General features: G+C 57.6%; 1 protein-coding gene across 1 annotated transcript in view; it reads right to left on the bottom strand.

The window, feature by feature from the left end:
- The window catches only part of POLN (DNA polymerase nu), a gene marked incomplete at both ends in the record, with an annotated part of 55,822 nt that overhangs the window by 26,809 nt on the left and 2,136 nt on the right, over window positions 1–26,877 (bottom strand). The window contains 10 exons of the mRNA XM_084233048.1: window positions 3,805–3,900; window positions 4,208–4,291; window positions 9,289–9,353; window positions 9,903–9,963; window positions 10,087–10,155; window positions 10,935–11,092; window positions 14,441–14,547; window positions 17,987–18,180; window positions 19,153–19,572; window positions 24,653–24,750. Of these exons, the coding sequence (XP_084089174.1) occupies window positions 3,805–3,900; window positions 4,208–4,291; window positions 9,289–9,353; window positions 9,903–9,963; window positions 10,087–10,155; window positions 10,935–11,092; window positions 14,441–14,547; window positions 17,987–18,180; window positions 19,153–19,572; window positions 24,653–24,750 (1,352 nt within the window). The remainder of the gene's footprint in view (window positions 1–3,804; window positions 3,901–4,207; window positions 4,292–9,288; window positions 9,354–9,902; window positions 9,964–10,086; window positions 10,156–10,934; window positions 11,093–14,440; window positions 14,548–17,986; window positions 18,181–19,152; window positions 19,573–24,652; window positions 24,751–26,877) is intronic.

The following is a 26,877-nucleotide window of genomic DNA, read 5'->3' as shown; positions in this document are numbered from 1 at the left end:
TGGCTTGCGTGTGCGTGTCCTGTGGATTGGAGGCATTCACGTCCCCAGATAAGGTTTTCTCCAGCCGGTCATGCCTCCTGGAGACAGAGACACCTTCCGTCCTTCCGTGGACCGCCTGCTCCCCCGCTGGCTGGCGTCTTCCCAGGAGCAGAGATTCCCAGCTTTACTGACGCCCGAGTTACCCAGCGTTTCCTTCACGGAGGATGAATTTCTGTCCCGTTTGCGAATGTGCCCTGCCCTGAGATCCCGAAGACACTCCTTGGGGTAGCTTCCGTGATCTGTCATTTAGCTGCCTACTTAGACGCCCATTGCCCTTGGACTGGTGTGGAAATGGGGGTCAACAGGCAGTGGGCACGCGTGAAAGGAGCCGCCCTCAGAAGCGTGCTCGGCGGCGCACACGCAGAGAGCCGTGGTGGCTGCCCCGGCCCGACAGCTCCCCGCACGCAGGGGTGCCCGACGGGTCGGTGACTGAGATCCAGCCGCGACGCTGCACAGACTGAGCCCTGGAGCTGCTGCTCCCGGCCCCAGGGGTAGCTTGGCTTTTCTTAGTTTTTTGCATTTCCACATAAATTTGGAATCAGCTTGCCAACTTCTGAAAAAAAATCCTCCTTGAAATTTATTTAGGATTGTTTTGCATCTGCAAGTCCGTTTCGGGAAGCAGTGATGTGATTTCTGTGCCATCGCGTGACCCACAGAAAGCGCCGGTCTTTGGGTAGGGCCCAGGCACGGCAGGTGGGAGCGTCCTCAGCTTCCAGGCATGAACGCGCGTGCAGGCGCGGCCAAGACAACCGCGAGGGCCAATGAACTCTCCCCACCCTGACACCTCACCCCTAAATCTCCCCATAGCCCCGTCTGTCTTGACTCGAGCAGTGTAAGAGCGAGGCGAGAGCTGGGCCTGACCTCACTCACCCATGACCAGCCGCCACCAGCACTCACAGGGCCAGGCACGGTCACAGCTGCTGGCGTTTCGGACAAGCCCAGTGCTGGTTCCCGACACCACACTCTCCCCATCCTAGGCGCCCTCTGCAGCCCCCTCCCCGCCCCTGCCCCCGGCACCTCCCCTTGCTCGGCAGCTCCTAAGAGTCCAGACCTCCGGTCATCCACACTGGAGAGCCTCCAGACTGGCCTGGCAGGCGGCCATGGGCTCTGGGCGTGAGGCCCCGTCTCCTGCTGGCAGAGGCCACCGTCCAGGCTGACACCTCAGGCTGCGTCTTCAGTACCAGGCTCTTCCTCACAGACACAGCCTCCCATGGGACATCTCTGGGCTCAGGTCTCGGGGTCACTTCTGGATGAGCCTCGACTTCCAGGACTCCCTGTGGTGGCTGTGTGTACAGCTGCAGAGCCAAGAAGCCCGGCGTCACCACATCCTGACCGCCCCCAGTCGCGGACACACACTTGCAGGGGTGTGGAACAAGGCAAGACAGGCCTGGCCCCATTGTGGCCGTGTCCACGGCCCAGCAGTGTGCACAGCGTGTGACAGGACATGTCCTCCGGGTGGGCAAGGCCAGTGAACTCCTCTGTGCAGGACGCAGAGTTGTCGAGGGCTGTCCAGCCCCCTGAGCGCTGAGCCCAGCCCTGCGACCAGCAGCCCTCAGGTCAGCGCAGCCACCTTCTAGCACCGATGAGACACCGAGGCCACCTGGGCTTGCTGTGAAGGAGGGACCCTTGTTCTCCATCCAGTGCGGCTGCAGGAGAGGAACCCCCATCGCTCCCCTGCAGGACTGAGCCCCCGGGGCTCCCTCCGGGCTGATGCCGCGGGTCAGGAGCACCCACTCCTCAGCCCGCAGGGCCACACACACTAGACGCGTCTCTGGGAGTCCGCGCTGGGGAATTAGGACCCTCCAACAATGTGGGGTCAGGGAAGTCACTGTGGACATGAGGGAAGGCTCGTGCTGAAACACCAAAGAAAATGCCACACGCCAGAACTCGGGGGGCTTGCGAGCGCCCACTCAGGCACGCCCTGAGCACAGGCAACACCCTGGATGAAGAGAAATCCCAGCCCCGCCAGACTCCCCTGCAGCTGGGGAGTGGTTGAGGGGTGCTAGGAATCACCAAGAGGGCGGGGAGGGCGTGAGGGAACCGCAGAGAGGCCATGTTGAGTTTGAGTCCATGACAGGTCACGTTGCCGAGCCCACGTGTGGGCAAGAGAGCCAGAAAGGGTTTGTGCAGGTGGCGTCTGGGAAGACTCAAGGTTGTCGTGTCCGTCTGTGCACACGAAGCCCGTCAGCACGGAAGAGGCGCCCTCCCTCCCACCTCCGGTGCTGTCTGGGAGCAGGTGGGAGCGGAGAAGCAGCTCAGGGCAGCAGAAGGGACACCACGTGTCCAAGGCCCTGCCCGGGGGGAGCCGGGGCCTCACCGCAGGCGGGCAGGCGCTGAGTCCAGCCAGGGTCCCGGGTGGGCCCTGCCACCTGCTGACCTGGTGCCATGGACAGACATGCGCTGCGTTGGCCCCCCTGGGGCGGTGCTAGCCCGACGGGGCCTGGAACCCAGGCGCAGGTCTCTTGGGGTCTACACTGGCTGCCCAGTGGAGCAGCACCAGCGACTGCGGGAGTGTGAGGCGACCGCAAGCCCTGTGCGGGGACCAACCCGGTGAGCAACAGGGAGGCCCCGACTTGTGGGCGTCCCTGCTGTGAGTGATCAGAGAAGCCTTTCTGAAAACAATGCTCATGCGGGCCTGCGGGCGAGTCTCCTGCCAGAGGAACAAGTGCGCAGAAAGCCGCGGAGCAGTCAGTGCGGCAGGAGCCGGTGCAGCAGAGGAGCGGGGAGGCGGGAAGGGCAGGGCCAGAGCCTGGGCTGGGGCTCCCGCTTGCGAGCTGGGGTTTTCCCCCAAGTGTCATGGAAACCGCTGCTGCTGGGCCAGGTGGGAGGCAACAGCACTGGAGACGCTTCTGAAGGGCCCTTGGCCTGGCTGCAGCCACGGGGGGCTGGGAAGATGGGGCGCAGCGGCCCAAGTTGGGAGCACCGAGGGGCTGTGAAGGTGAAGACAAACAGGCGACGCTAGACACTAGCCCAGCAGAGCTCTGTGGGGTGAGGGCGAGAGATGATCCGGGTAACTCCTGGCGTGGCGTGAACTTAGGATACTCACATGTTTAAAAGTGCATGTTTCAGGCACCATCCTAAGTGCTCCCTTCCTCTGTCTCACGGGCACACGCACACACGCACGCACACACACATACAGGCATGCACACGCACACTTAAGTCTCGAGTCCAGCAGGGACCCCACAGACCAGGCTCAGTGGGCTGTTCCCTGAGGCGGTGTGGTGGGGCAGGCAGCGGGGAAGGGGCCCCATGAGGACTGGCCTGGAGGCCCAGGCAGGAGAGGCAATGGGCGGGCGCAGAGAAGGGTTTGGTGGGAACCCGTGCCCGGCCACCAAGTGCACGCCAGAGAGGAAGCGCTCCCTGCAGCCCCACAGCTGCCGCTCCAGGGTGCGCTGGGCCTATTCTCACCTCTGCACCATTGGCTTAGGGACGCCCTTGCAGCTACACAAGCTCCACCCCAGCAGACTCACCCTCCGCCCATCTTTCCAAGTGCACTCCTCACTCCTCGCTCCGCTCCACGCAAGAGGGGGCAGAAAGACTGAGTTCGGGGAGGTGAGAAGGCTGCACTTGCAGGGAGCCAAACAGAGGACGGTGGGCTGGTTAGAACCCCATCCGCTTGTCCCTGGCAGGAAATTGGGGCTCACTTCAGGAAGCTGTGCTCGGCCTCCGTCTTGGTGCCCACCAGGAGCGTCTGCTTGCCCCCCAACAGGAGCCCCTCCGGTGTGCACAGCCCCCTTGTCACCTCAGGGGGGCGCGGGGGCTTACCACAGCTTCTGATGTGCCTGGGTACGGCTGTGGCCCCGCTCTGGGAAGCGTCCCCCTCGGCTCCAGCAGGTGCAGCTTCAGCTTGCCAAACAGGATCTTCACCAAGAGCAGTTCCGTGTGAGGGGAGCCCCGTGTTGGAGAGAAACGAACATGATCACGATGGAGTTAGAGGCACCGGCCAGAGAGGACCCGCCCGGTTAGACACTGGAACGCGCGAGAGCTCTGTCCTAGCACACTTCTGGCTTACAGATGTCAAAGGAACGCATCACAGTGTGAAAGAACGTGGACAACTTACACGTATGTAGATAATCAACATAAAATGGTACTTAGGAATTCTGAATATGTCTCCTTTTGGCCCCTGAATAAAAGCAGATTTTATAAGAGAACCAAAATGTAGATTTACCTCTCGAAGCTGATTATTACTTGTTAGGAGGAACTTTTCTCCTGCCACAAAATGGGCTTCTTGCTCCAGTTCCTTGAGGCGAGTCTGTGAATACGAAAAACACGACCAATCTCACTAGCAGTTTTATGAAATAATGAAAGATTATTTAACTTGTTCATCAAACAATTCCAACAAAAGCTCTGGTGAGGGTTAAAAAATCCATAATTTGTCAAAATGGACATTAAAATACACATTTTGACTCCTGCTGGAAAGCTCAGCTTCAGAATCACTCAGAATCACTCTCCCTCAAACTTAAGGAAGGAAACCGCAAGAGGCAAGAACAATCCATGAAAGACCAAAACAAGGGGGGGAGGGACGAGCTCTCCATCAGCGCTGCAGCTGCAAGAGGGAGTGGCCAGCGCACCCGGTACTTCAACCTGTCCCAAGTGTCCCCAGGCAACAGTGAGGACCAAACTGCATGACCGCAGGGACAGCCAAGCAGGACCGTCCCCCTGGACAGAGGCAGCAGCTGAGGAAACGAGCGCCAGCGTCCTCGAACCCCGAACCGAGCTGAGTAGGGGCGCAGTCCAGGGGCCAAGAGCTGGCTTCTCCAACCAGCGCTGGGCGGCAGTGGACGGCCGCGTTTTTGTGCCCCTCACGCCTCGGCACTTTGGTCCAAAGGAAAGTAGAAGGCCAGCATTAAAAGAAATTAAGCCTAAGAGAAGAGCGATGACAGAGTCTAAACCAACTCTGTGAAATGTCATTTGCTTTCTACTCTTCATCAGACAAGAAGTGTCTTGGGACTGAAATTTTGGAAGATGTTTACAAACGAGTCCAGAGAAGCTTGCAGAGGGACACGTATAATGCAAAAAGTAGTATTTAGACAAAAAAAGAAGAATCCAGAAGCAACTGCCTCAGCTTGAGTATGCCCTGCAGTCAGGACAGGACATGACAAAAAGGAAAACAAACGAGGAAGAAAGCATTGAAGTGCAGATGATGGACCCTGCCAGGAATGTCGCTCCTCAGGAAACAGAAAATTCAGTCACAGGTTACTGGATCTCCGAGAATTTAAGAGAGAGTATGATAAAATAGCACAGCAAATTCACACATGAACGCACTCCTTGTGTTAAAGCACAGCAGCAGTGGATACTACAGAGAAAAACAAAAGACGGTTTCAAACAGAAAGAAACGAAACAGAAACATCTCTTCAGAGCAGAACTAGGGTAGGACCAGGAAGTGCAGGCAGCTGAGGGCAGAGCCCCACAGGAGCCAGGCACGAGGCCCTTCATGCAAGGAAGGGACTGGACGTGCCTCCTCCCGGTGAAGGCCGGACCAGTTACTGCTCCTAACAGGTCACCCCAAAGAGGCGGAGTTTTGTTTGCTCACATCTCTGTGGCTCAGCGATTGGGGGGCCCAGCTGGGTGCCTGTGCTGCCTGCAGCTGCATGGAGAGAGATCTGCACCTCTCCCATGACATTTATTTCAAATATTTTGCCCATTTAACACAGTTTTTTTAAATTGTGTTTGCTGGCTTTCTAAAATTGATACTTCTCTGATAGTCCACGTGTAAGTCTTCTGTCACATGCGCATACGTCAGGCCACAAGAAGTACACCTCTGACCACAGTGGGATGAGGTTAGACATCAACAACAAAAGGAAAATTCATTAAATTTTTGAGATTAAATGGTGCATTTTTAAGCAATCTTGAGGATATTCTGTTAAGTGAAATAAAACAGTCACAAGAGGACTCACTGTAAGATTCCATTTTTATGAAGCACTTAAAGTAGTCAAAATTATAGATAGCAAAAATGGAGGGTGCCAGGGGCTGGCAGGGGGGACAGTTATTGTTTAATAGGTACAGAGTTTTGGGCCTCCCCTGGTGGCGCAGTGGTTGAGCACTGGGCTGCGAAGCTGCCTGCAGCCTCCACAGCGCCGGTTCGATCCCCGGCCGCCAGCGAGGGTCCCACACAGCGCGCAGACCTCTCCTGCCGCGCCCGCTGCTCCCCTCAGCAGTGTATTTTGTCAGTCTGCCTGTTCTGCTCCCCGCTCTGGCTCTGGTGAATTCTCTCACCCTCCAGCGCTTCTGACTGTACCCAGTGCTTGTATAAATAAACAAATAAATCTTTAAAAAAAATAGGTAGTACAGAGCTTCAATTTGACAAGAAGAAAGAGCTGTGGGCGGCAGTGGTGAGGCTGCGCCACCAGCCACCACGTGACTGTACACCTAACTCTGCTGAAACATGCACTCAAAAGTGGTTGTGGGGGTACATTTACATTAAGTATATTTTAACACAATTAAAAAGAAAACATTCTTAAGGAGAACATAACAGAATCCAGAATGTCTATAGCTCCTCATGCACAATATCCAGGATTCAACTTCAAAGTACGAAACATGGAGAAACAAGGAAGCAACAGAAGATGGCTCCAGCACTGAACCTTAAGCAAACAGGGATTTTAAAACATGGATTGGGCCTCCCTGGTGGCGCAGGCGGTTGAGCACAGCGCTGTGAAGCTGTCCACAGCCTCTGCAGTGCCGGTTTGATCCCCACCGGCCTCGGAGCAACCCACATGGCACAGCAGACCTCTCCTGTCTCCCCGCTGCTCCCCTCAGCAGTGTATTTTGTCAGTCTGCCTGTTCTGTTCCCCACTCTGCCTCTGGTGAATCTTCTCACCCTCCTGCACATCTGGCCTGTACCCTGGTTCTTGTATAAATAAATAAATATATCTTTTTTCAAAAGATTTTTATTAATATATATATATAAGTGTTTTTATTTATATATTTACCCATAGTTTTTAATGTCATAACTATATCTGAGATTTAAAAAAAAATCACTGGACGGGCCTAATGGCATGATAGATACAAGAGTTGGAAAACTCTTACCTATGAAAATAGATCAGTAAAAATTACCCTGTCTAGAAAACAGAGAAGATATTATTTGAAAAGCGAGGGGGAACAGTGCCTTAGTATATACAGAAAAATATCAGAGCCCATTCCCACCCACGTAGAGGAGGGAAAGAATGAGACAGAAATAATATTTGGAGGGGAAAAAGCAGCCAGAAAAATCTCCCAAATTTGGTGATATCACAGATTTAAGAACACTCCAGCAAATCCCAAACAACAGAAACAGAACTCACACCACAGTTTAAAAAAAAAAAAAAAACGCATAGTCACTGAAGTACTCGCCAATGAAAAAAGTACATAAAAAGAAAAAAGTCACTCTCCATGCAGCAGCAGCAGCAGATGAGCCAAAAGGCCTCACAGGCACATGCAGGGACTACAGGGGAAGGAGGAGCCCGCCCACAGCCAGCCCTCAGGGCGCCCACCCGCCCGCTGGGCAAAGCGCACAGACTGGGAGGCCAGGCCAGGCCACAGCACACGTCAGGTTTGTGTGTGCCATGGTGGCCCAAACGTCCAGGTGCAGAGAGCGCAGACTGTGGCAGCTGCCCACCGTGGTGCCAATGGCTGCCCGTTGTCAGAAGCCTTCAGCCCACTGCTGAGGAGCGGCTACAGGCTGCTGGGGGCTCTGGGAGCCCTGAATTCTCACTGGGCTGGTGAAGATTCCACAGACAGATTTTTGGAGGTTATTCTCACCAACCCACCCCATCAAGGTATCAGAAGGACCCTCAAACCCAGGGTCACGACGCTGGTGGGGGTATATGGGGTTCAGGGATGATGCCAGTAGGCCGAGGCTGGGGTGGGGGTGTCTCGGCAGGGCCCCGAGCCTCACCATGCAGCGCTCACCACCCCGCGTCACGGCGCCTAAGCTGCGCTGGAGAGCCCTCTCCTACCCAGTTAGCAGCTCAGGACAGTCACGTCCGCTTTAATTCACAGGTGAAGAGAGTCTGCAGACTGCCTCACAAACGCACCTCATGTGGTGAAAGTCGAAGTGCAGTGGTCTGTGGAGACAGGGGTGCTGTGTCCTGTTTCCAGTAAGACGAAAGCTCTGTCTGTGGAATCTCTCCCGGGAGTTTTATGCCCCTTTGCTGTAACTGGAGTAAAGCGAACCAGGCGAAGGGAGTGCAGAAGCAGCTCCCGGCGGACCATGACCTAAAGGCCAAGGCCAGGGAAGACTTTTGGTATGATGTGCAGGAGGGGAGATTTCTTAGGCAGGACACAGGAGCACTGAAGAGAGCAGGTGGTGACAGCTGAGCCTCCTGCGCCTCTAAAGACGGTGGGTGCGTAAAGGTGGGGGAGGGGCGAGAAGAGGCCAATCATCCTAACAGATGAAAACATCCCATAAACCAGGAAGGAAAGGACAGAACTCCAGATCACAGGCGCAAGACGCTGCTTCACCAACGAGGAACTCCTAACAGCCAGGGAGCCAGGAAGAGCCACTCCAGCTCATCGCTGCTCAGGAAATAAACAAAATCATAACAAGACAGACAACCAGAAGATTCCTCGCCAAGCGGCTGGAAGACAAGTCTGCGGCCCTCGGGTGAGGGCGTCGGTGACAGCGCCAACACCCCGCAGGTGCGACCTTGGCAAGCAGCCCCAAGTGGGGCCCTTGCAGACGCCCTGACCTGCACCCAGCACGTGTGCCCTGGGCCCAGGAGACAGCCAGGGGCTGGGGGGGGGGGGCCGGCTTGGTGAGGCGTCACCCACGGGGGAGACTGCAGGGGTGGACACGGGCCTGGGTGGAGGGGGCGAAAACGGCAGCAGCACCACCGGTCACCACCCGAGGAGAGCAAGACTGTCTGGACCCCAGGGGACCGTGAGGAAGAACAGCACTAACGCGGCGAGGCCAGGGCCAGGCTGCCCGCGCAGGGCTCTCCAAGGCTAAGGCCAGCCCCATGCTCGGGCCCTGCCGGCGGTCACCCTGGAGTCCCCCACCTGAAGCAGGCGTTTCAGCGCGTCGCTGTGCATCCCTCTGTAATTTTATTTTCCACTTAGGAAGTTTCGGTTTTGCCTTGAATTCTCCTCACCAGGCTAGAGGACAGTGTCCTTCGAGAAGCAGCTAACTTGTGAGAAGGACGCTGAGGACAGTGTGCTCACGGGGCAGGAGAGGGAACACTGGCTCTGTCCTCTGAGGGGGTGGGAGATCACCCCGCGCTGCTGCGGGAAGACCGTCACACAGAGAGGAAAGTGGCCTGCAGGATCACGTACCCCCAGAAGCGCTGACGTCCTCTCCATCTCTTCTCGGTCCACCTGCACGCGGTGGCTCTCCATGGCTGCGAGCCCAAAGCAGGCGAGGTCTGAGTCAGGGTGGGGCAGGGCAGGGCTGTGCTGGGTGGCCTGGCCACGCGCCCCTCGGCTCCTGTACTCGGGCCCAGCAGTGGCAGCGGTGGCGCCCCCTCGCCCTGGAGGGGCAGGGCCCGGCCAGCTCTGCCGCAGGGTGCTGGGCACAGATCTGCTCTCCTGGGTGCCCAGCAGGGCCGGCTGAGAGGAGGCCTCGCCAGCCTGGGACAGCAGCACGAGGGCAGAGGGACAAGAGGCCGCATGCCAGGGCCAACGTCGGTGCCATCATCTGTATCCGGACAGGCTCCCTGCCCATGCTGCTTTCAGGAGTGTGGCAGCCAGGCTGAGGTGCCCCAACCGGGCTCCTGGCAGAAGCGGGCAGCAGGATGGGATCCCATGTGTCCGCCCCCCCCAGAGGACATGCTGCACCCGTTACGGAAAGGAGGGAAGCAGGGCGCTTCAGTGCCACCCGCCACACAACTCATAACAGTGGCCCCAGGCAGCCTGGAGATGCCCGCGGGAGGGCGCGCCCATCGGCCCACCTGCCAGAACCGGGATCAGAGGCAGCTCCAGGGTGCAGAAGAGTCTCCACAGCCCGCGGGCCTGTGGGGTGGTAAGGAGGGTGTCATCGTGCCCGTCCTGCAGCCCCTCTCCTCCTGAGAGGCTGCTCCCCAGTGGGCTGCGTGGGAAGGAGACAAGCCCTGGGCAGCAGACCCCGGTGCTTGCCTTCAGCTGGGCACAGAGGTGCACGGCCAGTCTGTAGAGCATCCTCAGGTTCACACAGACATTCTGGTTCTTTAAAAGATCAAAGGAAGTATTAGGCCGCGATGCTCAGTCTAGCACGTGGCCAAGCTCCCACGGCCTCCGCCCACCATGAGCAAGCCGAGGGCCATGGGCTGCCCAGAGGACAGGGACGGGGGCCTGGGGAGTAGCCTAGCCACCGGGGCAGAGGCCCACTGCAGCCCTGGCACCAGGCTCATTCTCCCCCGCCCAGCCGGCACCTTACTGTGCCAGGCCCACACTGTCGGGCGGGCCCTCCGCCTGAGCTGGTGGCGGCTGCACCCCTGGCATGGGGCCCGGTCGCGCTGGGGCTCGGCCCTCTGTGCATGGTCAGTCAGGGGGCAGTGCCTCCCCAAGGCTGCTGCCACGGTGGCACGGGCTGCGGCCTGCGCTGCTCCCACTGGGTGCCTCCGCGGGGGCCTCTTTTCCTTGCCAGCTGCGGGCAGAGCCCAGAGCCACTTCCTGGGGCCCTCTAGGAGGGCAGAGAGACACACCCGGGGCAGCTTCGGAAGCTCCCCGTGTGGAGAGGGTAGCCACCACATGCCTTCCAGGCGCCTGTCAGCAGCACTGAGAGGCACAGGCAGTGGTGCCCACGCTGTGAGCAGGCTCTGGGACAGGCCCCGGAGGAAGGAGGTCGCCCATGGCCCCCGACGGCCTCAGAGCGTGGTAGCGGTGCAGCGCGAGCAAGCACAAAGCCGAGAGTGCTCCTTTCCTGGGGGGCTGTGACGCAGAAGCTTCCACAGAAGCATTCGGATTAGCTGAAAGTTGATAAACCCTCATCTTAAGGCGCTCACCGCAGGTTTTCTTGCGGTGTCTCCACGCGTGCTGCTCACTTGAACGGTGATGGGGTTTTCAAGGTACTTTGCCACCAACTCTTCAAAGGAGGGGCTGGCGTCGCTGGGGTCTATTAGCCAGGCAGCGATGCTGGGGTCCAGCCCCACAAAATCAGTGGCTGCAGAGGAAAGGGTCGCGCAGCCAGATGACAAAGCGAACCAGCGGCACTTTCCTGCTGCTGCAAGCGTCCAAGACGCAGATCAATAAGGTGCCTCCACCCCTCAGGTCACAGGGCAGGTGCCAGCCCCGAGCCCCGAGCCTCAGAAGGGGCGGAGAGCAGCTCTCAAACCCGGCCCCGTCCACGCCGTGGAAGCGGAGCCCAACACTGGCAGGGCCAGCCGACCTGCATTCAGAGCTCGCGGGAAATGTGGGGCAGACGGAGGCCACGCTGCAGCTGCCTCCACCCCGGCCCTCCTGCGCCCAGTCCCCTCATTGTCCCCACCGGTTCTTCAATCCCGTCTGTGAACCCCGGCCGCCCCCAACCCCACATCTGGGCACGCGGGATGCGGGGCTCCTACAGGGGTGAGTGCCGCAGGCTGGGTGTGAGGGCGGCCACCTGCGGGGAGCCTGGGGACAGGCTGGGGCTGCACCTTGATGGAGGCCCCTAGAACACCCCGCGGGAGGGGCCGCCACCCCAGCGCCTGCCTCTCATCCGAGAACGGGGAGGCACTCCCGTGAGAGCCTGTGAGACACCGTGAAGGGCATCTCCCCAAAGACATTTGCTAACAGTAGGGTGCGGCCCACCTCAGCGTGTGGGGGCTGGGAGGAGCAGGGCAGGTGACAGGGAAGAGAGAGACCTGAATCTCAAGTGACTGCATTTCGAGTTACCTCAACATTTTGAACTGTGCTAGACAAAAATATGGAGTTTGCCTTTAAACAAAGCTGTGGTTACGGAGCACGCAACACTGAACAGTTTACTTCCTGGCATCCAGTGGGAGAGACTTCCGCTTACCAATGCAGCCGTGACCCCTCTGGGCGGCTGTCAGGGACGCCGAGTCAGCAGGGCTGGGGCCCCAGCTGGCAGGGAGCCTCAGGCACGCTGGCCCTGTGCTGCCCTAGCGGGCTGCGCGGCACCAGGACGCGGCCTGGCAGTGCCCTATTTTGCCCGACCTGCCTTCCCAAAGCACTAGTGTTCCAGCACTGAGGGGCGTCACCAACAGACATCTTTGAAAGTCCCGGGGGAAGGTCCGACAGCACCAGAATGGTCCGGGGCCGTTCCTGCAAACACTGGCAGTTACGACACCGGAGCCTGTCGGGACCCATCAGCCCACACTGGGAGGGCCCACCAACGTGACAGAGGGGCTGGGTGAGCAGGAGCCAGTGAGTGAGAAGAAAAATCACAGGAAACTTGAAAGATGTGAGGAAATGTACACTGGGCTCCGAGCAAAGATACATATACATGTCAGAGAAGATGCAGCAGAAGAGCAGGGCTTGGATGGCACAAGGACACCCGTCAGTCTCCACGCCCCTCCGTGGGGAGGCCCAGGGTCAGGGCTCCCAGCTGGTGCTGCCCCCCAAATCCAGCCTAAACCTGACCAAGTCTGGCTCCAGCTGTCGAGTCTTCGCCCGTGAGAAACATTAAGAGAGAGAAGAATGTGCTGAATGGCAGGAAGGGGCGAGAGACCCACAGGAGCATCAGCCTGGACCTTCGACGACGAACCATCGCGAGGAAACAAGATGGCGGGGAGGAAAAACCAGTCAGAGACACTTAAGAAATATCGCACTGACCCAGGGCCACCATCTGCCGGGAGTCAGCTCAGCTCCCACAAGGGCCCAGTCCCGAAGCCTTGCCTGGACCCCAAAGCAAACCCTGACGGTGTCTGACAGCCAAGATGACTGCTAGTTTGGGGGGGATGGTGATGGTGTCACCTTAAATGTGAAATCCTCGTCGTTTGTGTCGTAACTGAAGCATTTACAGATTAATCTCACGCGTCTGGGATGGGCCACAAGCTAACCTGGGAGTGGTGGTCTGGAGGCGCAGGGAGCGCAGAGGAAGGAAGACCAGCCCAGGGAGACAGCTGCCGGCTCAGGCAGGGTCCGCTGCTGCTTCCCTGCAAGTGTGGGGGTTCATCCCTCACACCTACCCGTTCCTCCGACCCACGACCCTCGACCCTCGGGACACAGGCCAGCTCCGCCCCCCTCCCATTCCATCACTCCCGACACCATCTGCTGGGAGTCAGTTCACTTCCCACAAGGGCCCAGCCCTGACATCAGGGGGCAACTTGGAGCCTCAACAGTTAGCTCTAAATTGGGGGTTCCCAGGACCTCCTTGGGTGCCCTTACTTGCTGTAACAGCCCAGGACTCAGAACAAGGTGTCACTGACATCTGTGGATTATAAAGGTACAGCCTGGGAACCCCAGGGGGAGGAGATGCCCAGGTGAGGCAGGGGAGGCGGGTGCCCCCCCCCCCAGCGCCTCCTGGTGACCCCACACTGACGGTCTCCAAGTCCCGCCCTCTAGGGGTCTGGGTAGTTCCGTGGCGGGACCCATCTTCCCTTCCTCCTGCGGCGCACCTGGAAGGTGCAGCCCCTGGCCGGCCAGGGCCATGCCTCGGCGCACAGAAGACCCCGCCGCCCGCGAGCCCATGTGTCTCGGGGCCGTGAGCAGCAATCCTGGACAAAGACCAGACTCGTATTTGTTACTGTTTTACAGGCGTCTCTGCACACGCTGGGGGTTTCGACAGTCAGCAGGGCTTTCCAGTGTCTCACTGTGGGCGTCTGCAGCCACAGACAACCCAAGGAGCCGTGCGGGGCGCACTCAGCCGCACCAGGCCCTGCCACGAGCGCGAGGCCTCGGCAGCTTGCCCACCGCCTACACAGATGGTCACAGGAGGTCCTGACTGTTTCAAATGAAAGGTAAAGACGTGTGCTCTGCTGTTCTGATGTTAATTACTCTGGGCTGCAGTTTAATGCTAAGAAAGTTTATAAGCTCTTTAGGGCGACAAGCCCTACCTGACCACACACTCTGGACGTTGATCGTTCCTATTGTAAATGACAAAATTACCGGGCCTTCCCGGGTGGCGCAGCGGTTGAGCGCTGGGTTGCGAAGCTGCCCGCAGCCTGTGCAGCGCTGGTTCGATCCCCGGCTGCTCCCCGGCCACCGGAGGAGGGTCCCGCATGGCACACAGACCTCTCCTGCCGCCCGCTGCTCCCCTCAGCAGTGTCCTTCGGTCCTTCTGCCTGCTCTGCTCCCCGCTCTGGCTCTGGTGAATCCTCTCACCCTCCCGCGCTTCTGACTGTACCCAGTGCATGTATGTATGTATAAATAAATAAATAAATAAATCTTTAAAAAAAAAAAAAAGACTAAATTACCACGGACTTGCAAAGTCCAGTCACGAAAACACAGAGGGAGCCGCCGTCTCCCCTCAGGGTGCGTGTCCGCTGGGGGCAGGCCCTGGGAGCGCTCCGTGCCCAGGTGGGCTCACAAGCGGGGTCACCGCTAAGCTGCGGTAGAAACCGTCACGTACCAAGCCGCCAACTGCCATCGCCACCCAGAAACCGCAGCACGGCGCGCACAAAATCCTTCGCGTTGAAACAGACGACAGGACATTTCAGTATCTGAAGCAGCAGGGCCCTGGAGAGGAAAAGCTGTTCAGTGACAGACCTTCCTTCAGAACTTGGGCATTGCCCTGGAACCCTTCACACCCCCGCCAGGTAGCTCAGGTGAGGCCCGGAGATTAAATGGCTCTCCCGAGCCACAGCACTGCCGAGGGCTGACAGGGTCTGGGGTGGAGTCTGGGTTTCTGAATCCAACCAAGTCTCTGCGTCTAACGGTCAGTTCTTTGTCAATAATAAACAAAAGAGAGCGAACGTTCTGGGTGGCCAGAAGGGGGTGTGCGGCTGCCGGCAGGCCCCACCGAGACCTCCTTGCAGTAACTGGCCTCCGCAGGTCCTGGAGGCTCCCGGGAGAGGCTGAGGAAGGAGAGCCGCACATGCCCCGTCCACAGTCAGATCTCGCCGCCACGCCAGACGCATCAGGCTTTCTGCAGCCTCCGCGCCTGTGGTTGGCCACGGCTTCCCTGGCGAGGGCGGCGGGCTGGGGCTGTCCGGAGGGAGAGCGCAGTCTCAGAGGGCAGGTCTGGGCTCCTGGGGCATGGGAGAGGGGGAGCGGTATAGGGGGAGGGGAGAGCACGTGTGAGGAGGGAGAATGGATGGTGCTCGGGCTCCTGGCTCTGCGGGACTGAAACAAGCCCCAGAGGAGGAGGAGGCCACCAGGCGCCCGCCCGCTCTCCCGCCAGCGTGAGATGCGGAGATGCGGCCGGCTGAGCAGGTCTGTCTTGATAAGCAGCAGCAAAAGAACTTTTTTTCTTTCTTTTTTCTTTTTTAAAGATTTATTTATTTATGCATACAAGAGCTGGGGTACAGGCCAGAGGCGCGGGAGGGTGAGAGAATCCACCAGAGACAGAGCGGGGAGCAGAACAGGCAGACTGACCGAAACACACTGCTGAGGGGAGCAGCGGGACCGGCCGGCAATCAAACTGGTGACATGGAGGCTGCGGGCAGCTTCACAGCGCTGTGCTCAACCCGCTGCGCCACCGGGGAGGCCCAAAAGAACTTCTTGTAAGACAAAGCAGCTGAAACAGCGTGTTTTATAAGTCGTTACGTAAGTTGGAGCTAGACCGGAGTCCAAGAAAGGAGAAGAGCTGAATCTCAAGGTGGCCCAGGTCTGGCTATGTCTGAGGCCCGCTCCTCATCTGTGAAATGGCATTAACGAGGCCTCGCACACAGAAGCAAGAGCGTGAAGAGAGCCCGTGTGTGAAAAGGGCTCGCACAGCTATTTGACAGACGTTATGGAACACATTCTGTCCAAATAATGATTTATCGTGTATTCGCTTAAACATGGTGCATTTAAATGTACTTTGAACCTCAAAGATACCATCGTGGGATCGGGATTCACCGATTCTAATTCTATGGTGCTTGAGGCAATGCGTCCACATCGTGGCTCTGGAACTTACATTAGCTCTCCATACTCACATCCTGCATGCTAACATCGAGTAAGTATCTGGCCCATGCACTCTGCGGTGCTGCTCTAGACACGGGACACAGAAACGTACAACACCTACGCCCTGCTGCGAGAGCTGGGGCAGCACAGCCAGGAGGGGCCGGGCGGGCGGCGGGCGAGGCGGGTGGTGGGGCTGAGTGGCGGGCAGCCTCACATAGGTGTCAGGGAAGGCCGTGCCGAGAGGGGAGCACCCGAGCCTGCACATGAAGGACAAGGTGAAGGGAGGTTCTTTGTGGAAACATTTAGTCAGGCAGCGCGCTGCCAAGGCTGCCGCCTGTGTGTCCGTGCAGGCCTCTCCGCTGACAGACCTGTCCCTCTGGGGGCGGCTCTTTCTGCCCGCTGTGTCTGTGCAAGCGTCCTTTCCATTCCTTCCCCTCTTTATAATAATCCTGCCCTTTTGAATAAAAAAGAAAGAAAACCATAGCCAATAAACGAGGAGGAAATGAGAAGCGTGAGGAACGACCACTGGACGTCGGGGAGAGGTGCGGCGGGCACCTGAGCGGGGTCAGCAGTGGCCGCCAGATACCAGGGCTCTGGCTCACGGAGGCGGGCGCTAGAAGAGGCCGCCTCACTGCTCTTCTGAAGGAAAATGATATAAAAAGGAAGTTACGGGTTTCCTGGGGACAGACACTGTCCCTGTCATGACAGGAATTCCTGTAGGGTAAGCGCCTGACGTGAGGCCTTGGGTGGGAGGGTAAGTGAATGGCATTAGCTTCTGACGGCCAGACAACCCTGTCAACAGACAGCTGGCCAGAGCAGACACTCCGCGAACTGCCCCTCGCAGCTATCAGCAGACATCCAGGCACAGAACCACGCTGCTCCACCGCGAAGGCCCCTGTTCAGAAAGCCCAGGGTAGCCTGGAGAAGCGGCAGCTGGAGAGACGTCTCTGCTCCCTCCCGGCTCTGTCAGGCGTTAATCGCACTGACCTACTCCCCGAAGCCGCTGGTGGTTTCTGCAGTTCTGGAGGCTCACGATGGCGAAGGCCCGGGGGTCCTCAGGATTCTCAGTGAGACCATCGCTGTCGACGGCAGACCCGAGAGCCAGGAAGGCTGTGAGGCAGGCAGGGTCAGGGCCGGGCTCTGCCTCCTCACCCAGGACCTCCCTGAACTGCTCCTCAGGGCAGCAGCTTCACGGAGCTCCCTTAGCAGCTGAGACTTGAACTCAGGCGGGCAATGGAAGCGGATGCCCCGGCCCAGGCAGCAGCTCCAGTCAGGCTCACAAAAGGACCAAAAACGCGGCGGAGAGAACACAGCCGCCAAGCACACAGAGCTGCTGCGTCGTCAAGGAAGGGGCCACAGAACCACGTCCTCCTGCCCTGCAGCCCTAGCAGGGCAGGCCCAAGGGGACGCCGAGCCTGGAAAGGAGAGGCGCCACGGAGCTCTGGGCACCTTCTGTTCGGAGGCGCGGAGCGAGAGTGTGGCAAGGAGCCACATCTGGGCCTCCCCCGGCCTCCCGCCCACTGCCCACTTCTCGTGGAGAGGGTGGTGCAGATCCCAGCTCCCACGGAAGGGAGGCGCCTCCATCCCAGAAGCTCTCAGGAGAGAGAAGGGCCAGTGTTAGCCGAAGTTTCCACCAGTTAGCGCCGTCCTGTTTTCATGTGCTCATAGAAAATTTCTAGAAAATTTTTTTCTAGAGTTTATTTTTTTAAAAAAGATTATTTATTTATACAAGCACTGGGTACAGTCAGAAGTGCAGGAGGGTGAGAGAATTCACCAGAGCCAGAGCAGGGAGCAGAGCAGGCAGAAGGACCGAAGGACACTGCTGAGGGGAGCAGCGGGCGGCAGGAGAGGTCTGCGCGCCCTGTGGGACCCTCACCGGCGGCCGGGGATCGAACCGGCACTGCAGAGGCTGTGGGCAGCTTCGCAGCCCAGCGCTCAACCACTGCCCAGCGCCACCAGGGGAGGCCCTTTTCTAGAGTTCAAATAACTAAAACTGGAGCGTGGGAAACTTTAAATTAGGGTAAGGCAGGCATGTAAGCAGGACTGAAGGTGACAGGGGAGGATTTCTTACCTGGCAAACCGATCGCGTGCCTCCTGTTCCTGGCTCCAAGCAGAAGCGCGCTGTATCCTCACATAGAAACATGAGTCACAGGGCACAAGGTCTTCCTGCAGGAAACGGCCAGAGGCTGGGGCGCCCAGGGGCCCGCTCCCTCCTGTGCGGCTCTGCACTGACATCACAATTCCTTCAACAGAGGAGAGTGGAGCCTGCGAACACACAATAAAGTTTCAGAATCAAACGCATAACATATTAGAGACATGTTTTATAATTGCACAGAGAGAAAAAGGTCTGAAATTCAGCTTGTAAATTATCAGCTCTTGGAACGACAATCGGGGCCAAAAGTCGTGATCTTGGGGCCTCCCTGGTGGCGCAGCGGGTGAGCGCTGGGCTGTGAAGCTGCCCACAGCCTCGATCCCCGGCTGCTCCCCGGCCACCGAAGGAGGGTCCCGCATGGTGCGCAGACCTCTCCTGCCGCCCGCTGCTCCCCTCAGCAGTGTCCTTCGGTCCTTCTGCCTGCTCTGCTCCCCGCTCTGGCTCTGGTGAATTCCCTCACCCTCCCGCGCTTCTGACTGTACCCTGTGCATGTATGTATAAATCAATCAATCAATCAATAAATCTTAAAAAAAAAAAAAGTTGTGATCTTGCTTTCCACTGGGTCCCTTCCCCGAGTAACATCATAACGGCCGTCTTCATGCAATACAGAAGGAAATAGACAGAAAGGCACATAAATCTTAAAGGAAGACCCAAACCACCCTGATTTGCAGAAGCCAGGAAAGTCTGTGTAAGAAGCCAAAAGGAATCAACAAAAAACAACTGTATTTCTATGCATTAGCAACAAACATGTAAAAATGAACCTAAAAAACCAAATTGCGGGCCTCCCCGGTGGCGCAGCGGTTGAGCGCTGGGTTGCGAAGCTGCCCGCAGCCTCTGTGGCGCCGGTTCGATCCCCGGCTGCTCCCCGGCCACCGGAGGAGGGTCCCACATGGCGCGCAGACCTCTCCTGCCGCCCGCTGCTCCCCTCAGCAGTGTCCTTCGGTCCTTCTGCCTGCTCTGCTCCCCGCTCTGGCTCTGGTGAATTCTCTCACCCTCCCGAGCTTCTGACTGTACCCAGTGCATGTATAAACAAACAAAACAAACAAACAAACAAATAAATAAATAAATCCATGCCTCTATTAAAAAAAAAAAAAAAAAGAGGCCAGGAGAGGCCCCGCATGACCAGGCACTGCCTGCCGGGGGAGGGGACACTGAGGCTGGCGGCCAGCGCTGCTCACCGACCGCGGGGCCCCCAGCTGGGTGGAGCCGTCCTCGAACACCAGCGTGACCACCAGGGCATCGGCGCACTGGAGCCTGCCCATCAGCTGGCTCCTCTCAGGCTCGCCCAGATGTCTGACATCACAGAAACGGCTTTCGGGTGCTCCTGTGTCCGCAGGACCGAGGGAGGCATCCACCATGTCGGCATCCCCATTCCATGCCCCACGCCGGCTGGCTGTCTCCGATGGGCTGTTCCATGGAACACGTTTTCTCTTAAGATTCACGCCGTCTCTAGCCACACCACTTGTATCTTCCTTTAGGAGACGCCTGCTCTCACGCTCTATTTTCTGTAGAGCAGAAGCCTCTGGACTGCGCCGTGGAGTCAGACAACTGGAGGGAGCCAATGAGCTGAGGCTCTTCTGGTTTTGCTCTGTGGGTCGGATATTGGGGTCCTGAGGAGAGAGTTTGATGGAAGCACTTGGTGTCTGGCTTGTAAAATAATTAAGATTCTATAGGAAAATGAAAACTATTTCACTGGGATATGGATTTATGAAACAGATCTTTAAACCAAACTAATTTCTGGGGAAATTCCCCTAAGGCAAAATGGGGACATATTGTCTATGATCGAACTTTCTAACGAAACCAGGTATCATCTTCAAGAGCATGGTTTTCCTCAGTCCCGTCAGGGGTGCACATCTTGCTGGTGAGTTTGTTAAAGGGACGGCTGTGGGTATCAAGTACAATGTTCAGACTTTAGTGGAAATGTTTTAAACGATGATATAATTTTCAAGATGTCAATATTAATATGCCGGAAATCATACCCTACGAAACTTTTTTTAAATGTCAACTTAAAATATGTCAGGAAGCACAATGTTTTTCCATATTCTTTTGTGAGAAAGGGAGTAAAAGCTTGAAACTCCCGCCATAGGGATCTGAGCAGCTGGAACAGCACTGAGAAGTCATTTTCATTCCCTGACAAAGGGCAAAGAGGCCTCTCCTTGCCCGCCCTGAGCGCTCAGTGGCCAGCCCCACCCCCACCCCCATTTGGCCACAGGGAGGTAATTCAGAGGAAGGTGCATCTGGTTACATTTGATCACAGTAGTTTACTGCAGAATCCACACTTGCAACCCCTGAGCTGCTGCCCCCACTGGTTCATGTACAAGGTCTTGAGTGATAGGAGCCCTTCCTCTCTCTCCCTTCCAGTCCAAACCACATATTTCACTCCTGTGACCTTTGTACCCTTCCCCTCTGTGCTTCCACGTTCTCTTCCCTTAACCTGAAAATGGTCTCAAAGCCCCTCCTTAACCCCGACAGCGGGCCTCTTTGGGTTGATCACGTCCTAAGCATCTCTCAGATCTCAACTCAGAGGTAACTCTCACACTGTGGAAAGGCATCAGAGTCCTCTCCTCACCACCCAGGAAAAGCGCAAGAGCTAGACTAGACTAGCTCCCGAGCTTCCCAAGGCACCGGCATCGACCAGCCCCCAGCAGGCCGTCTGTTGGGCTCTGCTGTGCGTCCTGTCCTGCCCGCCCCTCTACAACTAAACAAGAAGCTCCTGGACGGGCCTCTGCTGGTGGCGCAGCGGTTGAGCGCTGGGCTGTGAGGCTGCCTGCAGCCTCTGCAGCGCCGGTTCGATCCCCGGCCTCCGGTGGACCTCTCCTGCCGCCCGCTGCTCCCCCCAGCGGTGTACTTCAGTCCTTCTGCCTGCTCTGCTCCCCGCTCTGGCTCTGGTGAATTCTCTCACCCTCCCGCGCTTCTGACTGTACCCAGTGCTTGTATAAATGTATGCATGTATGTATGTATAAATAAATAAATAAATCTTTAAAAAAAAAAAAAAAGCAGCTCCTGGAGCTGAGGACGCCTTCCCCACCATTATACCCATGCTGCTAGCACATAGCAGACAACAGCACCTGTGGAACCATGTCGATTCTGTTTAGACTAGTTTGTATTTGCAACAATTTACCTTTTTTTCAAGTAACTGGTTTTGCCCATCTTGAAGTAAAATTGAATCTTGAACACTGGCTATGTCTGCTCCTTCTGCAGCTTTTAAATACATGCAAAAGAAACACGAGGCATTAAAGAAACTTCGAAATCTAAGTCATGATTAGCTAGATATTGAAAATAGACTCTAATCATGCTAATTTACTTACATAAAGCAACGTAATGAAAGTCACAACCAAAATGTGTATTTCCATTGCAATAAACATTTACGTAAAGTAGCTTCAAATTAACTGGAGACAGACCATGAAAATGTTCATTACAAATTAGTATTTGCATCTGAATACTTGATTCTGAAAAATCCAAGGTCAGCATTTTACAGAAACCTTACAAGTATTAAAGATTTGAAGAAATTCTAGACCGAGTGACACTGCAATGCACCGGTGCAGTGAGGCGTCATTAATACAGACTTCTGAGTTAGAGTAGCTGGCACAATGCTGGGCTGAGCAGTAAGTGAAGGAGCCCCGGCCCAACGCAGGAACACGACTTGGGGGTGCATGCTCACAACCCCAACGTGACCCCGTACAGCGCCCATGATCACCACAAAATGCTATGTGGGGGCGTCTCATGGTTATGATAGAAAAATAATTATACTTAGGATTTAAATTTAACAAGAAAGGCACTTGAGGACAACTTAAAAATCTTATGAAATGGCATAAAACAAGATCTTTACAGAAGGAAATAAATAGCAAATAGCACTGGAGCATGCACAACACATTTAATTCTGCCAAATACAGAGTTAATGCAATTTCAATTGGAGACCCTACAGAGCTCTTTTTTTTATTTTTTTAAAAATAATTTATTATTATTATTTTTAAAGATTTATTTATTTATACAAGCACTGGGTACAGTTAGAGGTACGGGAGGGTGATAGAATTCACCAGAACCAGAGGGAGAGTAGAACAGGCAGAGTGACTGAGGGGAGCAGCGGGCGGCAGGAGAGGTCTGCGCGCCACGTGGGACCCTCGTCCGGCGGCCGGGGATCGAACCGGCGCTGCAGAGGCTGCGGGCAGCTTCGCAACCCAGCGTTCAACTGCTGCGCCACCGGGAAGGCCCACCTACAGGGCTCTTTAAATTAAAAAAGACAACTTCAAATTACAAATGAAATACCAATTATTTGAATATAGACAAGGAAAGTAAGTTCAAAAAAAGAGAAAGAAGGAAGTCTGGCCATGGGCCTCCCTGGTGGCGCAGGGGTTAAGTCGCAACCTACGAAGCTATCGGCAGCCACTGCAGCATGAGTTTGATCCCCGGCCAGGGAGCTACCCAGGGCGCAACAGACTTCTCCTGTCCCCCTGCTGCTCCCCTCAGCAGTGTATTTCAGTGGATCTGTCTGTTTTGCTCCCCATTCTGTCTCTGGGGAGACCCCGCACCTCTGGCCTGCACCCAGCTCTTGTAGCATAAATAAGCAAATCTTAAAAAAGACAGACAGGGATTGGGCCTCCCTGGTGGCGCAGCAGGTTGAGCGCCACACTGTGAAGTTGTCCGCAGCCTCTGCAGCGCGGGTTCGATCCCGGCCGGCCAGCGAGGGTCCCACACGCCGCAGCAGATCTCTCCTGTCTCCCCCCACCCCGCTCCCCTCAGCAGTGTATTTTAGTCCGTCTGCCTGTTCTGTTCCCTGTTCTGTCTCTGGTGAATCCTTTCACCGTCCTGCGCATCTGGCCTGTACCCTGGTTCTTGTATAAATAAATACATCTTAAAAAAAAAAAGACAAGGATGAATCTCTCCGGGTGTGCGTGGCCACATGTGGACACGTGCAGGCATGGTCCCCAGAGCCTGACGCAGGTGAGGGCTTGCATTGTGAAGGCTCTTGGGGTTCCATCTGGGGCAGTGAGGGAAGGACAGGGTCAAATCAGGCACTCCAAGGTCGGCTCCGGCCCTGGCAGGAACTGCAGTGTTCAACTGGGCCTCGAGAGCTGGGCCTTTCTGCCCCAGCGGCGCCCGCGCTCGCCCCAGGAAGGGTGTGCTCCCGGGCAGAGTCTGCCGCGGGGCCGCCGGTCACCACGGGTCAGCCTTCGGAGGCACTGCCGCGGCCAGCCGACAGCACTGCCCCCGTGGGCCCACGCCCAGCAAAGGCGCCGGAGCTGTCTCGACCCTTGGCTACATGCTGAGGCGGCTCCTTCAGGATGAGCTGGGCCTCCTCGGGACAACCGCGTGAAAGGAGGGCGACGGGACAAACGCCTCCCTTCGTGGCTGCGGCGGCCCCGAGACGGCAAGTGACACTCGTCTCCCCCGCCCCCCCGCCACTGTAAGGCGCCTCCCGGGCTGAGCACCCCTGCCTGCCGAGGCGACCGAGCCCAGGGCCCCGGGCCCCATGCTCTTCTCAGGCCCTGGCCGCTGCCCTGGCCATTAAGCTTGGGCAGGGCCAAGGCAACGGATCCCAAGGCCGGTGTCGATGCACGTCCAGGCCCCACCACACAGCGGCAGTCCTGACCTCCGCCAAGCAGGCCGCCCGGCAGGACGGAGCCTGCGGCCTGCCCAGAGGAACTCGACTGACTGGTGCGGCAACAGCTCGAACCTGCCTGCCGGGCCCCTTCCGGTCCCTGGGGCTTCCTCGCCCAAGCCAGGCCCTCCCCTGCAGGACCCGGGCTGGGCCGGAGGTCCCGCCCCCTCTGCTGCCAGCCCCCGACGATACACGCAGGGCGCGCACACCAGCCACGGGCGGACAGCGGCAGACTGTGCCCGGGGATCTGCCCTCACGGGGGCCCGGCCTCAGGCCACCCTGCGCCCCCGCAGCCTGGCTTCAGGGTCCGCGGCTGTGAGGCAACCTGGGGTCCCATGTCCACAGCTGTGCTATTCTCGGGGCCCCGCGTCCAACGTGACGCCCAGCAGTCCCTCCCGTGAGCAGCAGCTCTGAGCCGGGCGCCCCTGCAGGTAGGAGGGGCCGGCCTGGCCTGCAGCTGCAGTCCTGGTCTCGGGAGTGGGGGCGGCACATGGGGTGGCTGTGGTGACGCTCCGCCAGGGGCTCCAGGGGAGGCCTGTCCTCCGAGGCTGGTGCGCTAGTAGGGACGTGCATCAGGCCGTCGTGTGAAGACCGGCCACATGCCCCGTGAGCGGGCGCCCGCCCCGGGTGACCCCGTGAAGACCAAGGCATGGGGCTCGGGAGACGGGGAGCGTGTTCCAGGGGAGTCCTGCCCGCCCCGCCTCAGGGGCTTGCCTTCTTCGGGGTTCTCTTTATTCCTTGGCAGTTCATCCCAGGGCTAGTCAGTCAAAACTCCCCTGCTCACGTCGCTCCAGGAGTTCCGTGCCCGCCACCATGCCCCCCCCCCCAGGACTTCTGGGACTTAATGGCAGGAGGGAAGAGACGGCAGTCCCTAGGGAGCCTGCGTCATTGTCAACAGACACCTCTGCAGTCCTCAAGCGAAGGGGCGGGGGGCGGGGGTCAACGGAGAGCAGCCCCCTGTGGCCCCGAGGGTCTCTGGCGTTCACCATCTGATCGCGCGGCGCCGTCCCCACCCGCGCCTTTGGATCGGGCCTCTGGCTGGCTGTGGGGTGGCCGCCCGCCAGCGTCAGGCCTCGCGTCTTCTCTGGAAGGCCACGAGGTCAAGACCACGCGTGGGGCCTCCTCTGTGGGCTGCCGGGGCTCGCCCTTTCGCCTGTCTCCTTCCCAAGCACCTTCTATCCCCAGCCCCGGCGCCCAGTCCCCTCGCCCTCCCTCCCAGACCCGCGCCACTGACCCGGTAGCCCGGGGGCTGCTTCCACGGCGAGGCCAGCGCCGCCGTCCGAGAGCAAGTTCCAGCGGCCGTTCTTGTTCCAAACTCGGACAGGTCATCGGTGCCAGGCTGCCCGAGGTGAACCCAACACCCAAGCCCCACGTCTGCTTCCGCAGGACCCCGGGACCCCCGGAGGCAGGTTCGACACCCCGGGAAGCAGGCTGCGCTTGTACACGGGGAGCTTACTGGAAGGGGGTGCTTTGGGGAACGCTGAAATGTGACAGTCGCAGCAACGGCCTCAGCCAACCCCACAGGAGGAAGGGCTCGAGCGGCACGGCGCCGTGGAAAGACCGGAGCCGGGGGTGGCTCGGCGGCCAGAGAGGGGGCAACGAGGCATGAAAAAGCCTGAATTAAGAAAACGCCAAGTGAACCCCGTGACTACATGAGGACGGGGGAGGTTTCTAGACCAATTCTGCAGAGAACAAGGCCGGCAGCTGAGCTAACTGCAGTCACGGCGCAAGGCCGGACCAAAGCGGCGACCGCATGGAGGGGCACAGCGGCCAGGCGGCTGCAGCGAGCGCCGTGTGACGGGAACGAAGGCCCGTGCCAGGGCGCGGGCAGCAGGCCGGCACACCGCCGGGCACCAGGCCTTCGTTGATCTGATGAAAATAAGGGTGCCGTTTATCCAGACAGCCGCGGCCACAGCGAATAGAGATTTAGTTGTTTCTGTTCCTGAAACGGCGAAGACGGCGAGCAGGCGGTGGGAAGAGACACACGTCTCATGAGTGAAGGAACACTCCGACACTGACCTTCGGGCCCCAAGCTTTGCAGTTCATAAAAATATTTCAGTTTTACTGGAAAAGACCACATTCACGCCTGAGCTCTGGGAGTGAAAGGACTGCGCTGACCGTGTACCCGGAACGCTGTCGCCCGTCCGGAGAGACAGGCAGCGACATTCCCGCGCCAACGCGCGCCGTCACACGCACGGTCCCGGGCGGACACCAGGCCCGCCGCCAGCCCCGGCGCCCTTCCAGCGCTCGCCGCCTGCCGCCGCGCTACCACCGGACAATAAAATGACCGTGAACATTTAAATCAGACGGATCCAATTCTGAATCTAGTTCAAAGGCGCCTGAAGAATTAAGATAAAACCCGAACTGACGGCCACAAGACGCGGCGACGGCTTCAATAACCACCAGCTCACGTCCCCCCAAGAGCCGAAGCAAGTGGTTTCGGCGGGGGTGCAGCTGTTTCATGGAGCCTTCCCAGCCCCGGCGGCCTCTAGCACACCCTCTGGGACGCTATCACTCGCGGGGTCGGTGAGGAGTCATTTCAGGTTCCAAATAGCGTGAAGCCAGCTCGGAAGCAAGTCGGATGTTCCCGGGCCTGCCGGAAAGGGCACACCCCGCTGCACGCACACCCCGCTGGCCGCAAGGAGGTGTAGCCAGCTTGTCAGATCAGGTCAGCCCTGGGTGTGGCAGACAAAGAGCAACCACTGCCAAACAGATCTTTGGGGCAATTAAAATGCCCGTGATTAAGGAGCAGTAGCCTTAACCATCAGGGCAAGTTTACTTCAAACGGGAGAGGGCTTTGACTCCGAAGGCAATTTTGAGATGCTGGCAACATAAACGGCAGTTACATGGACTTCCTCCTGCTGTTAATTAAAGTGTATTTTAAGTTTTTTCAACTTTTGTACTTTCACAGCAAAGATCTTGCTGCAAGAAAATAGTCTAGTCTTGGCTGAATGTGTATCTAACAGATCAGAAGATCAGATCCCAAAGTGACATTAATTCTGCTTGTTTTTTTAAAGTTTTATTTTTTATTTATATATTTAAAAGTTTTAAAAAGATTTATTTCTATGTATTTATGCATTTAAGAGCTGGGGTGAAGGCTAGAGGCATGGGGGGTTTCACCAGAGACAGACTGGTAGCAGAGCAGGCGGATCTACTGAAATACACTGCTGAGGGGAGCAGTGGGGAGACAGGTGGGGTCTGCTGCACCATG

Source organism: Talpa europaea, assembly GCF_964194135.1.
Source record: "Talpa europaea genome assembly, chromosome: 5".
Taxonomy (NCBI): domain Eukaryota; kingdom Metazoa; phylum Chordata; class Mammalia; order Eulipotyphla; family Talpidae; genus Talpa; species Talpa europaea.
The sequence above is the reverse complement of the archived record's forward strand: the minus strand, read 5'-3'. Positions and strand labels throughout refer to the sequence as shown.